Raw genomic sequence first — 16205 nt, 5'->3', positions numbered from 1 at the left:
CTATTTTCTTTTCATTTACTAAAGGACAGTCATTGTAATAGTATTTGATTATCTATCAGTCATTTTATTGAGTATGTTCAAAGTACACATATTTAGTAATATGTATCAAGTCTGACTGATTTAAATCATTATTTGTATCCCTTACTGTGAGATCGAAAGCTCGTCCTTTTATTTTCTAGAACAATTTTGAAAATAAAATATTCTATTCGAATGAACTTTTCAGTTCATTCCAATGAAGTTTTTCTTTGTAACAAAGATAATAATTATTAATATGGAACAAACCCTGTGTTCCATATTATATAAGTTAATTTTGTTTGTACGTACCAAATAGTAGGTACAATATGGAATAAATCAGCAAGTGTATAGTATTTATTTACCAACCTTTACTGCGTAGTAGGTGTGTAAGCACAGCGAGTATATATGATAACTGTAATTTGAGACGAATGCCCCGAAGGAAGGAAGCAATATTTTAATTTGGTCATTTACTTTAAGGGCAAAACAGATATTTTGCGTAGGTATTTGATATGCTTTTAAACAATTTTGGGTAGTTTTATCAAACTATTGGATTATATAATTCATTTTAAATTCCCCAGATGGACACGAACGAGCTAAAGTCAATTGTGTAATTATGTAGTTATAATGCTATGGTGTATTAAAGTTGGGTCATGGCTTTGAAATGCGTGATCATATTTGGATTAATTGTAACTTTTGATGACCTACCTACTATTCAGTTAAATATGCTAAACTTTGTTTTGTTTGGAAATGGATAATTTCAAATGCATTAATGTATTATGTATAAATGAGTACAACAACAACATTTTTGTATGAAATACATTTTTGTAGGTACCATTCTACAAGCAATGCCATTTAACATGTCTTTGAAAAAATTATAATATGATACCTAGTCCTAATATATAATGCCCTACATTAAACATAATAGCCTAGGTGATATATTTAAGGAAAAAAAAGTAAACAGTTCTTATAATATTTGAAAATGTATTTTATTATATCATTATTTTGTTAGTATGTTGTAAGCTGTCTATGTATGCCTAATGCCTATATGTGTAATTTCAAGTGTGTACCTAACCTTATTTAAAAAAATCGTTAATATAGAATACTACCACAGTTATATTTGATAGGTATCTTGACATTAAATTCATACAACCAAAATAAATCATTAAAACAAATAAATAGTGAAACAATAATGATTAAGAAACTACAATTGAACGATTGAAGGTTTTTTTTAGGATTTTCGTTGTGTCAATTTATGTGTATTTATGAATTAGTTACTGTGATATTGTTAATAATTAACTATATACTTTATGTGTAATTATTTAACTATGTAGTTATTGCTTGGGAATCGATGAAAAGATAAATGTTTTTGGTTAAAAGTGTAAACTTATAGCTATAGATTGGTACTGAGATGTCACGTTGTGTGGGAAAAACACAAATTCAACATTTTTCATTTTTAAATGTGACTAAGGATCTCATAGTCGTCTAAAAATGGCATGACTTCTCTCTTACTTTGGATTATTTATTCTTTAAAATAAAATTTTACTTGCCAGTCGCTAATGAATTAGGTCAGTTGTCACTTGTCATCGAGGCCTTTTTATTCCAAAAACAATCAGGAAAGTACCTAGGCAGTAGATGTCTAATTTTTGAGAACTTTAAACTTGAAGATGGTAATTTTGTTTTTGCTTATTTTTAACGACTGAGCGTTCGAGATCAGATAAATTTACAGTAGTTAAACTTAGTAGTATAGACTTTTATTTATGAATCCACAATAATTATTCAAAATTTAAGAGACAAATGATCGAAATCATAAACTAAAGTGTCATAAAATTGTATGCTATTTGAAAAGTCCACTTTGGGGAGGTATCTGTTATGGAATGTTTTACTGTTTTATGATTAATTACTTAAATTTGAAAGTTTTTGTTACGGTTAAAAAATAATATGATAGCGGTCAAATGGGGTGAAAAATTAAGAACAGTGCTGTGATGAGTGATAACAAACAACTTCCTTAGTTTATTACAATCGCTCGGATAGCTAAAGTTATTTAATTGTCAGTATAATAAACTGTTTGTCAAGAACCATTCATTTTCGTCGTTAATGCACTAATAAATATAATAATAACATTATTTATTTGACAAACAATACTTTAATAAGTTTAATTATCCGTACTATCAACAATATTACATTAAAATATTATCAAACAAGTTTCAAGCCTATATAATATCATCTATCTAAACCTCCACCATCAAATCTCTTACCAGTTTAGATGAGAAAAAGTGTTCGTAAACATTTTAAAACAAATAAATGAAATCAATATTATTTATTATTAGTACTTGTGATTTTCTCAGAAATTATTTTGTTCCATAACTTACGCCTTCGAAGAAAAAAAAAGTAATATTAACATTATAATATGTTACGAATCGCCATATTTATTTATGTTTTCTAAATATAAGTTGAATAATATTAAATTATGAGTAGGTATAGCTTATGTATACTAATAATATACTAATGTAATGTAAAAATGTCCTAGGTATTCATGTCAACTTGACATAAATATGGAGGTTATCCTTAATATTTTAGTTGTGTTATTCAATATTATTATAATATTCACTTTCTGTCAGGGTGTTAATTAAAGTAATAATGGCGTTCCTTTAATGTATTCACGGGTAATTCGTGAAACGGTCGGATCATAATATGTGAATTCTTCAGTATGAAATGTAAATTAAAATCAAAACTAGTTAGGGGAAAAGTGCACTTACCGAGTTTCAATTGACAGTTGTACTTAAATGAGTTATTTTTACACGTACAGTTGAAATGACAGAATACAGATACAACAAAAACAAATGACACATAATTCGTAAAACGGAAAAGTAAAAGTTTGACTCGTATAATAATATTATGTCAAAGAGCTTAATCACGTCATTTTTGTCTTTGAAAAGTAATTGTTTTACACGAAACAGTGAGGTATTTTTGTTCAATTCCAGTTTCTCCGAGACAACCCGGCCGATACCAAACGAGTGGGACTTTATAGTGTAAAGGTAGCTATATAATAAACACGTATACTGTACTGAAAACTTCAATTTGGCATCTGTTCAAAGTTTCCCTATTACTTGCAGACCTTATAACCATATACTGATAAATGCGTGGCATTGGAGTCCGCAGGATGCTGCAGCCGGGAATATTGTTTGCTGTGCTTATACGGTGGCAATGTTGATTTCCATGCGAAATTGTCCCGGCGAAGTAAAAGTTCTTGGGAGAAATTCGACTTAGCCTCTTGCCAACAGCGTGTTATGACATTGCAATAATTGTATCCATCAAAATCCGAAAGAAATTAATAAGTTCATTACTGTTCCCCTCGGAATAGGTAACGAGTTTAATTTAATTTCAGTCGACGAAATTCGAACGGCGGGATATACTTACAATACCTAGTTAATATACGTACTATATGGGCGGAAGTAAATCGGGGAATATGCTGCACCCACTCCTCACAACACGTTACGTAATTTTTGTGATAAATATAAAGACATTTTCTTATTTCCGGGAATCGCCGTAATAATGTTTAAATAAGATATTTCAATGTGATACATTATATCTCGTAATAAATGTATTCACAGCGACAATGCACGTGCACATTGCTCGGCGAATATTTGCGTAATAATAATAATAATAATAATAATAATTTTTATGACAACTTATTGTTTCAACTTGCCTGTAGGTATTATATTATTATACAATAAACGGCTTACGGCGCCATAGCACGTTTTTCATTAGCCTCATCATGTCCTCATAGTATTTAGTATATCGACATTCGACAACGTCATATATTATTATTTATAGTATAAATATTAATATTATGTGTATAATATGTATGCACACAATAATATAATACAGTAAAGTTAAAGTATACACCAACGTTTGATCACCTCTCCCCTCCACTATATAAACACACTGTACCTATACATTCGACTGTTGCAAACATCGTCGACTTTTCATTTCGAATTCCCGGAAATTCATTGTCGACCAACTGCAGGAAAATCATCGTACCACACCGGCGCCTCCATAATATAGGTATAAACCATATAGTACCATACTTCGTATTATATAAGTTATCGTGTATACGAAATACGAATGTTGTGCGATGTGTATGGTATGCTATTTTGTACACACATATGTATATTAGTATATTACCTGTGAATTTATACTTCGTGCGTATTAAATTTGTACACGTTGTGTTATAGATAGGTAGGTAGGTACCTAATTAATTATGACATTTAATATGAATTATAGTCGCAACAGACTTTGCCTCGAAAATGAACAAACATAGACGTGAGACGTCGGGTTGTAATTGTTTTGCTATACGTCTATACGTATTGTTTTATATGTTATGCTTTTACTCTATGACTATAGTAAAATTAGAGCCTAATTAAATTTTACGCATGTTGTTTCACGGGATCAATATAACACTCGTGCCTACAGAAGTGTTGTTATTATTATGATCTTAATTGAAGTACTGCGTTCAGGTCATTACGAATCCCAGTAAACCCAAATTGGTTCCTAGGCGTTCCTAGGTTCCCCGATTACATTCAGAGTATATTTTCGTTAATAAAGTAATAATAAAAAAAACTAAATATTTTACAAACTTATTATTTCTTAAAAAATATACAAAAACAATCAATTTGATCAATATAATAATAATAGTACTGTCGGTGATGAAATATTAGTGCGGAATTTGTGTAATTAAAAAATATATTTTATAAAAAATCTTAATGCCTACTTTAATTTTTTTGCGTTTTTTGTGCTTACTTATAGTGTACTTATGTCTCAATCCGAACTAATTTTAAAACTTTTAGGGTATGTGAGATTCAACAATCCCTAGAAATATCCGGACATAGGTAGCCATGAAACAATTTCTTGCCATTTGAAATGTTATTTAGTATGGTCATGATGGGGACCAGAATAAAATTGTGTAATATAATACGTTTACGTATTAATGAGGTGGTTTTCATCCAGGCAAATGACCCAAAATCTCATATCGTTGAGTTAAATTCATATGACGTGTAATTTAGACGACATTTATATGGACAACTTCACACCTAATATGTCTAATACGCGTCGTCTGGGAGAATTCATAAGTCGTTTGGCCTAAAGTTACATAGATTATGGATATTGGATATCTAATCTATCCAATGAATTTCCCTTCCTTTTTTAGAATCCCATAACAACCTAAGATTATCTGAACATATTTTTACCATCACATTATTTTTTCTTGATCTCCAAAACAAAATTATCCATTCTTAAAAGTAATATTTTTTTGAACATCATGAATTTATTACTTATAGCTTTTATGCAACTTCTGTGGTATAAGGCAAAGTAGGAAAATGGAGTTTTCTAATACCAATTTGTACATCACTGTCTAATAGATGAAAATATATTCTGTCTACATTACATTTTTTCTATATCCTCTTTACTATTATTTTTCTATTAAATATTCTTATCGGAATTGATAATTTTGTCATCGGGTAAAGTCGGACGTATAATTATTTACCCGGTTTCGAGCTTAAGTCTAGATTTGCTTTTATTTTTATACTTACTGCAGTACTTCTTGTTTGATCCGATGCTAAAGACTTTAAGACTTAACAATAGAGTTAAGGATAATTCACCCATACTATCAGTTAATTTTTTGACTTAATGATGTATGCGACTGTACTCTGTTAAACTTTGGGTCATTCGCCCAAATGAATGACGCCCCATTAATATACTGTTATCGCGGGCACGTGGGCACGTTCGCTGTGTAGGTACAATAATAATGTCGTCTGGTTTAGCCGGTGATGTCGGAAACGTACACTAAATGTGTTTTGTTTTGCTACAGAAACGTTTGGTAACGTTTACGTGTGATCACGTTCGTGGCTCCGTGTCTGGACGGTACCCAGGACATCACCGTGAGTCTGTTCATGCGTTATATAAGTTGGATGACGAAAAAACACGCTGAAATAAATTTAATACCAACACGAATAGTTATGCACTACATAACAATTTAATATAGTTTAATATTTTTACATTATTTTGAACGAATATTCAACGTTACATTTTATCAAATAATAACACGATAATATATATTATATTTTAATATTCATTCAAACATTTTGAAAAGTAATGTATATTTTATAACAATATATGGTAAACATAAACACGGGAAAATCGTTTGAAATATATAATTTAATATAATATTACATCAATATGTTATTATCTTTTTTTCACTATAGGTAACTTATATTTTACATCATATTAAATATCCTGCAGAAATATCCTGCTGTGTGCGGGGTTTAAAAATACACATTACACACATCTATTGAAATAACGTTTCACAGTAAACCAACTCAAAGTTAAACCACTCGATATTTTAAAATTATTTCAATTATTTTACATTTATTAACAAAACATTACATAACACCATATTAAAAAAATTATATTTTAAAATGGAGGAATTTTTATCAAATTTAAATTTCTTAGAATAAATATTTAATTAAGTAATTTTTTAAACGTAAGATGCATTATGAAGATTATAATATTATACTTCCCTTACAAATCTGTCTTGAACAATCATATTAAAACGCAACTTTTAATTTGTATTGGTAAATTAATACAATACCTAATATTACTTGAAAGGTTTTAATCTATTATAATTTTTGTATTTTAATAAATGTTTATAAAATGTATTATTTGTATTATAAAAAGTAGCTATATTTATATATTTCAAATGTCATTTTATTTTAAAAAAAGTATCGGTAGTCGAATATTACTAACAATGGCAGTTTGTATTGATTTAATAAACTTATTTCTACTTAATTTTTCAGATGTAGGTACTATGCATAAATTATGAATTAATCAAACTCTTTTGTTGTGCTAAAAATTAGAATTGTATTCTAAAAATGACACGTTGAAATTGATGGAAAATTATTTTGAAGAAGGTATGATTGAAGTAGGTTGATTAATATTTTAAATGAACTGTTTTAAAATGTATTACAATTCCAATATGTTTTATCAAATAGTGGAGAGGTTTTGTTATTCTAATATAATATATGCATATTTTATTATTTGTATTGACAACTTACTGCTCTAATACATTTCTTTACCTACTATTTCAATCAATACAAAAAAAATAGTAACTAGGTACCCAATAGTTCAAAATTATCTCAGGTAGGTAGTCAAAGGTCATGGAAGTTACAAAATATTTTGAATGAAAAATACATATTAAAAAGTTTAACGATCACTGTAATAATATACTAAGATATTATGATATTAATGTTTTTTAACACTATACCTAAGTAAAGAACAAAAACATTTAGGTTATTAACTTTGTTTTTTGTCCAACACAATTTGCTATTGTACAGATGGATTATAGCTCATTTCAATATTTAAGTACTTAATTATAAACATAAAGTTTTACTGTATTGTACGGAATTATGTGATGTCAACTGAACTGCACACAATATTGTGTAAATTGAAAATATATAATGGTAAGAGTCTAAAACGAAAGATTCATTCTTGCAGTAGCTTCCAATCTTTTTTTAGCCTCCATAATGAAAACATCAATATGTATTGTAAAAATACTCATCATTTTTGTTAACTTTTTTTTTCTTAATATAAATATTAAAAAAAAAAAGTTTTCAGGGCTTCTATAAGCTATTAAATTAATTTTCGTTTTGAAACATAATCATTGTAGAGAATAAAAGTACATGCCTATTGGTTTTTTTTTACATAGTACATAGTTTTGGTTAAGTATTGTAATTTTATAATATTAGTTCAATAGTTTCATGCATTAAATTATTTATCTCTGAATAAATTATTATTATTTATTCATATTGTAATAATAATATAACTCTAGAAGGTTCCATTTAAATATATTTTTAATTTAATTAAAATAATTTTGTTTGTCTTACAACAAACTCTACTTAAATAAATGAAAAAACCAATAAATTATAAAATATATTTGCTTAGAGTCAACGAATTAATAAGCATTTCACATGAATAAACTATTATTGAGGCTATTATAGGTACATTATTTTAGTTTAGATATTGATCAATAGAAATTAATATTATTTTATTAAATAGGTATTTTTTAAATATTTACTCAGGGATTTACAGCATTGTGTATATTAAAACCATTATTTTCCTATAAAAACTAAGTTCAATGTAAGTATTAAAAACCTAATTTTATAACAATAATATTTATTAGTTATTACCAATGAAAAATATTTCCATATTCTATAATAAAAAAGTAAAAAACGAATGGGTGGGTGACATCAGGATTCGGTTAAATAGTCATTACTTGGGTTAATATGATTTTTAGTTACCATAATATACCACAAATTTTATGTTATGCAGAAGTATATTTATTGTATGTATTGAAAAATATATTTTGGATAACAAATCTTTTTTATGATTAAAAATCATAATTCCGTCAATGCAGTCTAATTTCTGTGAGTTGGAAATATTGTTATCTACAAAAACACACCCGAATATATTATGACAGTTATAGTTAGTGTTCAACTTAGAAAATTAATTAAATTAATAATTTTAATAAAAAATATGACGTTTCGTCATATTTGAGCAACTTAAGCTTATAATATAAAAACTATTGACTTGGATGGTGATTATAATTTGGTTAAACGTTTATGTTTGAAACTTTGAACATATTTAATAACTATGAAATAAATTAACTTACCCGTAATTTCCACCAGGATTAAATAGCGGGCACATCGACAATATTCGGTTAATTTTCACGGTTTCAATCCGCCTGCCCTAACCCTCCTCCAAATCCTATACGAATGTCTCCAAAATATTGTTGGGCTTAAACATAATGCTAGGCTGGGTTCTGAATAATTGCCCGAACGCTACACGAAACTGTTTGCTCATGCAACAATAAAATACAAAGTTTAATGATGCATTCAGCAGAGCTAACATGTCCATAAGCTCGCCAAATAAACTGTAACAAGTTTGAAAAAAACCCCTTCCCAGTATTCCACTTAGTAGACCCAGTATTCCTTGCGGGAATTCCGTGGCAAGAAATAATAACAACACCGCGATCATTATACGGCTAGTTCGGTCCATCCTTTTCTTAAGTTTCATATTCCTTATACGAGCCATTTGTTGCTGGGTCGGAAGTCGTTTTGCTTTCCTTTCAGATGCTTCACTCAACGCGTTTATCTAGAAGTTAAAATTACACTGTTGATACTTTCGATTGGAAGATAACCATAATATTTAGGTAGAATAGTTCTGTATATAAAATAGATTTCAGAGAACGTTATTGAATAATTATTGTCGAGATAAAATTAACCTAACCCGTGGTTAATAAAAATAAAAATAAAAATAATTCTTAATTTGAGAGGAATATTTTGAATGATTACTTTGTTGTCTACATAAGGTTTGAACTTTTAGTGAATATTAAGGGATGATTTGGTAATATTATACAGAGAAAGGGAAATACCTTAATAATTATTTCAGATTGTTGTTACTAACGTTGAAAAAGATTACAAAAAAAGCAAATTTACACGGTAGTAAAAAATTAGTGCATTCTGGGTGGTCTACAAACACTATAAATTAAAAAATCCTTTGTTAATTTTCGTTTAAAATGTATACTTGGAAAATTAAACAAATAATTTAAAAAAATGATTTTTAAGTGTAGTGTACCTATCATATTAGTAAACATCAGTTTTGCGATTTTGGATATTTGGAAGTGCCTATATTAGGTGTATTTTTTAAAGTGATAATTCCTCATACATTATCGTAATAATGTCATAATGTGATAAGTTACACTTACCAGAGATATGGTAACGACGGTTAGTATTAGGCAAGGCAGTAGTTTGATGATCACAGCATATGTCCACAGATGTATCATGTACAATAACTCATGGTTCACTCTTGCTATTGTGCTCAATCCCAAATGGTACAACGTGGCCACAGTGCCGTTTTCGACTACTTCCGTTTCCAGTATTTCAAACACTAAAAAGGTCGGACTGCAAATAATAAACGGCAGTAGATACGATAATTTGATGGCTATACTACACCGCCGGTCAGAGCATATGGCGTGCATAGAGTTGGGCAATCTGTAACACAATGATATAATTTTTGTTATTTTAATTTTTTGCATCACACCTAGAGAAAATTCGACTACTCGTTAATACAGTAAAAAAGACCATTACGAAAAATGCAATACGATTATTGTTATTGAGATTTATGACTAGAAAAGAAACATGATTAATTGTTTGGAAAATAATGAGAACAATTTAAGCCCAGTTAATTTCATTAATATTGCGAAAGTTACAGTTATAAAACTGTACAAGCTCTTAGTTGATTAACGTTATCATTAATTTATATACTTGTGTTCCGGGGAAAAATGTACAAAAACATAACATACAAATAGGTAGTAATAAAAATTATAATGGCATAAAGTACGTTACATATTATATAATTATGATATTGTGATTCATAAAAACTTTCTTTAACAACAAACTGCTAAAAGGTATACCTATGTATTATGTATCTAAATGTTTATTTTTGTTGTAATGATGTTATAGAATATAAAATCATTACTAGTTATTATTATCCAAAGCATCCATTAGCTTAGTATATTATAATGGTTTAAACAATAGCTGCAATTCTGAAAATTTTGTAGCATAAATGTATAGTAAAATGTGTAAAAAAGGCTTAAGAATGGAGTAAAAGTATACTTTATCAAGAATATTATTTCTAAACGAATCAGACCTGTTACAAAAATTAAAAGCTGTTTAACACTTTGATTATTATTAATTAGCGTCTATAATTATGCCTCTGAAAACAAAATATACCTATACAAACAACAATAGTATTAATTATTTTTCATGATTCTACCGTACTTCAAACATACCTAATCATTAATCAGGCAAATTTAATTTCTTTATAAACGGTAATTATAAGCTAGATAAGATTGGCGATTACAGATTTCAACGGCAGAAGAAAGCAGAAAAAACGCAACATTTAATATGTACTCAATAGTTAATACATAATATTTAATATTGAATTAATGAATAATTATAGCTATTCTATAGTACTAACATAATTAAATGATTAAAAAAAGGGTTCAAATTTTGTGTTATGTTATTCAGAAATAATTTGATAGTAAAAACGTAAATCATATAGTTACCTAATATAGTAATATATTATGTTTAAATGTAACATTTTATTTCAATCATAATTAAATTCTGTATGCGTAGAGAATAAGAGGATATATAATATTATGTTTGTTCTTTGGTCATATATGATACATTTACGTCATTTCTGTTTAATAGATGAAAAATATTAGTAGGTATGGATATTGCTGCATAATTCAGTGAAACCACCAAATACCGGACACCCTCGGTCGCTGAAACTTGGGCCGTTATTCAGAAGGTTCAGTTTGAAGAAAGTTTATAGTTTGTTTCTAAAAAACTGATCGCTATTTTACGGTTCCGTAAGGGGAGGTTTTGCTGTATTTCGGTATTTTATAAACTAAACTAAATTATATTTTAATAAATGGTTGAGTACCTTTTTTTTGATTAATAATCGTTTTTATTTAATTTTACTCGTAATAATTTGTTTAATTTAATGTATTTGTATTGATTGTTTTATTTTAATAATTATAATTCTTGAATTATCCTATGACTAGTTTTAAATGTTGGGCTGATTGATAAATGCATAGATTTTACAATAATGTATGTTTTTTTTTGTGAAAAGCAATGGAAACAATTAATTAACACGAAAAGCAATGGAAACAATTCTTCGAGCTTTTACTTTAAGGGTCGTTTTGGATAAAAAATTTAATCTAGTTGGTACTTTTGAGGAATAAATTTAAATGGAAATTTACTAGTACTTTCTGAATGTCAAGAAAACAAAAAAAAAAAAAAATTAAAGAAAACCGGAAATTTATGGACTTTAGAAATTTTTGATTTTTTTTAGTTTCTTTTTCTATAAAGGTCGATAAAAAAATTCCGAATTAGCTGTTGTTTAAAATTTAAAAATGATTGTATGGTTTTTTAGTTTAATATTTACTGAGATATTTAAATTCGGCATTTTAAAACTCGAAAATGGATCAAATCTTGTGATATTCCACGTATAAATTGAAAACATATCCAACAATTGGTAGGTTTTTAAAATGAAATTAGATTATTGCATTATGATTATTGAATCTCGAGTCTACAGTGTTGTGGTTTATTGGCGAGGCTGCCGGCCATTTATTGCACGCTGGTCATTCGCTTCAGGGTGGGTGTTAAGAGAACACCATGTCATTTTAATTATGGAAAACCTAAACTTTCACCGACGTAACAGATTTTCGGTGTTGTATATTCACAGCTTTCTATCACGACAGAATAAGCCGACAAATATAATATGCACAACCCATAGATACTATCTAGAGCAACCCAAGCAAACGCCAAGGTCTGTGAGATATATCGATAAATTGTAATATGATGGTATTATGGCGGTACATAATTTTAGTGAAATAGATGATTGTTGATTTAATAATTTTGATTGAATCAAAGTCTTGTTGCTTAAGATTTACACAAGCTCGTGATAATCCGTACAGTATAGTAATATAATTTGCTTGTAACTATGGAAACTCATCTTTACTTATAGTACCTATAATAGGACTTTAAATTAAGTAACCTACCATACAAGTTTTAAATGAACACAGGTCCACAACCACATAAAATTAAGTATTCTCTTTTAATAGAAATAATTTTCAGAAGTCTTTACCCTCATATAATGTCATCCCGTATACAGATAATTTTTAAAAATAATTTACCTTAGGATAATCACATATTATTTCTATACCACATTATAGCAGATATAAGTATATAACTTATTTAGTGCTTTCAAGTGAAAAACAATTAAATTATACGTCAGTGCATTATTTATTTTATGATGAGTTTTTGAAATTTTGAATATATTATGTAGTATATGATGTAGCTATTAGATAGGCATTCCGTTTACAAATAAAATTAAGTAGAACATTTTATAGAGTCAATTCTTGAAATATGTGTGCAACTCCAGTATACATAGCAAAGTTGCATAAAATAATTTGGTCCTTTCTTAATTATTTCATAAGTAAAATAATTAAGTAAGTTTTTGATAAAATTTGAGATTTAGCCATTCAGATCGCCTTCAAGATATATGTTTTGTTCGAAACTGTAATACGCAATATTAAATTACAATTTATATGTATATAATCATATTTTAATTTAAGAATACAGTTTGTTCTTCTCTCTTAACAATATTATAATAGATAATTACATTTCACTATATGTCTATATTAATTAGGTCCAATAAAATGTTCGACGGGAAAGTTATAATTTATATTGCTATAAATATATTATTTATTTAACTTTTAATAATTAGTAATTATTAACAATAAGTAGTACCTAGTTTGAAATTAAAGTATGAAAACTGAAAATTGAACATTATAATTAATATTTTGAATACTTTAGTATTAAATTAGTTTACGTAAATGAATAAAATACAACATGTATCATTAAAGACTAATTCCGAAATATTAAAATATTTTTATTCTTAAACTAGTTTTTTCATTAAATGTAATAATATGTATACGAATACTAGGTATTAGATATGATTGTTATGGTTTATGAGGACTATTTATGTAAAAAAATAATAAGAAGACTTAAAATTTGAAAAAATTGATAGATTTTTTGACTTGTATTACTCAACCTCAGATTCAAATAAAAATAACTTGGTGCAACTTTTAGTGACAAATGACAACACAAATCCGAGAATTTAGTGGTCATTATAATTAAATATATTTATTTAAAAATAAAATATCACGTTTATAATGTGTTAAAAATAATGATGGATTGTAGTATGATTTAATCGAACAACCTAAAATCATTTCGCCCGAAACAGGCTTATTGTATTTTCCACCGTTCGTGTAGCTCTTCAGGAATTTTGCATTGTCTTGAATCATATAACCTCTCCGGGTACCACTCAAATATTTTAAACAGAAAATATTTTCTACCTCTTTAAATCGAAACGGTGATTTATATAAACAAGGTGTGCGCATCATAAATTATTAATGGTTACAAGAATATTTATGTCAAAAACATAGTTTTGTCCTGCGTAATGTTTGTTTAAAAATTTTTTTTCTACTCTCTGTAAACATGAGGTACAATTCATCGTACATTATGCATTTGATGTTAAACTAAAAATGTACGTTATTGCGTCCATTTCAGCTACTTATTTTGTTATGACGCTGAAACAAATCGTATGGTAGCACTGTTAGGAGTACTCTAGATTTCAAATAATGATAATATGATCCATTAATACTCATAAAATATCGTTTTTATATGGAAATCAACTGACATGCAACATTAATAGAAATGTTATTTCGATCAAAAAAGGATTATTAGATCGCAGTGATGATCGTGCAATGTGCAAAGTAAAACACGGTGAAATTGCGAAACCGGAGATTTATAAGCTTTACGCAGCTGCGCTTGTAACCTATATAATATTATTATATGCATTATGTTTATTTGTGGACATTTGTTTTTCGAGTGCAACGTCATACACAATAATAGTATAGGGATAAATTATATATAATAAAGGCAGGTCCCGACATGCTGGGTTTTTAATTATTGTAAAACGATCGTCAAATATATTTAATATTTTGGTCACATTAATTGATCTTCATTTGTATTTCATACGACTATTTTTTTTATGTGACTTTCAAATTTTTACAACCTAGCTTACGTCTGGTTATTTTATATAGCATTTGGAAGTTGGTAAAATATTAAAAAAGAATGTTTATTTTCCTCGGTAAAATGTTATCATCATTTTAAAATGTAGTCAAACACCCGAACCTGACAGGTTTTTTTAATGACAGCATTTACAATTAAATAATATATATATATATCCTGGTAGTGTTTGTTTATTTACGTATTTTGCTGTCAAATTATAGATTTTGGTACATTATAAGTTATAGCAGATTGGTCCAACCTTTTGTAATTGGCAAGCAAACTGAGGTTTGCCAAAAGAAAAAAATAATTTTTTGTTATATTTTATTTTATCTCAAACATAAAACTATAATAAAATACACAAGTTTTTTTTCAAATTATAGATTAATATTATTTTACAATTATGATGGCTGGGTTATTGTTTTTAAATAAAATATTATTTTTGTTTATTTTTGATCACATAGATAAACACATCAAAATTATGAAATATACTTACCATGTATGTTTTCTAGGAGAGAGGGGGGGAAGACTTGAGGGCTGTAGGCAGGTCTTCCAGTGATAATTTTACAAAATTAATAAAATAGTGAAAGGTTTTAATTATAATAACTGGACTAATCAGTCTTATCTTCTAGTTCATGTTTATGACAGTGATTCTCATTAGACCCAATGATATTTAATAAATGAATAATATACTCTATGTTTTAATAAATGTATAAAATGAATATTCCCAATAAGCATGCATATTTCGGTGAATTGGTATTTTATTCTCTAGTCACGAAAACCTCTCATGTTGTTTATTGCACTGCCTATACTATGTTTCAATGATTGCTCATCATTCCCACATCATGATATCTAGGTATCACACTCTCAACAATTAAATTAATTTAACAAATAACATATCAAACACATCTCAAACCATAAAATCTATTGTAACATCATTTTAAGCATTGCCTTAAAGTTCACTGTCTCTCCTAGACCTCGGGCTCTTAGAGTTTACTCGCAAGTATATGTTCTTGAGCTTTGAAGTGGGCAGAGTTATTTCTCTGATACTCCGACATGCCACCTTCTAAAAGGATTAAACCTCAAATACATTAATTGTTGAGGCTAGGATAAATTATTTTGTTATATTATTTGGATTAACACTGTTTAGTTTGGTGTAAATTAATAAATTTCAAAAATTTTGCAATTTTCTTGCGTTTCTTTTTTCTTGCACTTAAGGAACAAAACATCCTTGAATGACCCAAACGATAGAGTTTTACATTTAAAAAATTGTTACTTGAAACTTTTAATTTGTACTACTAAATATAAATGCTTTATTGCACAGATGATTTATAAGCTTCAATGATAGAAAAACAAGACTGGACGCTAGTAATTTAAAGTTAGTTATATTGAAACCATCAATTACTACCTAAAATTTAAATAACCGTGGTAAAGAAA

General features: G+C 27.9%; 1 protein-coding gene across 1 annotated transcript; it reads right to left on the bottom strand.

The window, feature by feature from the left end:
• Positions 1–7990: 7990 nt before the first annotated feature.
• LOC111033968 (sex peptide receptor-like) lies at positions 7991–11326 on the bottom strand. Its single transcript, XM_022314950.1, has 3 exons — positions 11322–11326; positions 9833–10118; positions 7991–9219 (listed from the first exon to the last, which is right to left on the bottom strand). Exons 1-3 carry the CDS (start codon positions 11324–11326, stop codon positions 8833–8835), a joined length of 678 nt encoding a protein of 225 aa, XP_022170642.1. The 3' UTR covers positions 7991–8832.
• Between the last annotated feature and the right edge of the window lie 4879 nt (positions 11327–16205).

This window comes from Myzus persicae, unplaced genomic scaffold (genome assembly GCF_001856785.1).
Source record: "Myzus persicae strain clone G006 unplaced genomic scaffold, MPER_G0061.0, whole genome shotgun sequence".
NCBI classification, from domain to species: Eukaryota; Metazoa; Arthropoda; class Insecta; order Hemiptera; family Aphididae; genus Myzus; species Myzus persicae.
Note: the sequence above shows the minus strand (reverse complement) of the source record. Positions and strands in the feature narration are given on the sequence as shown.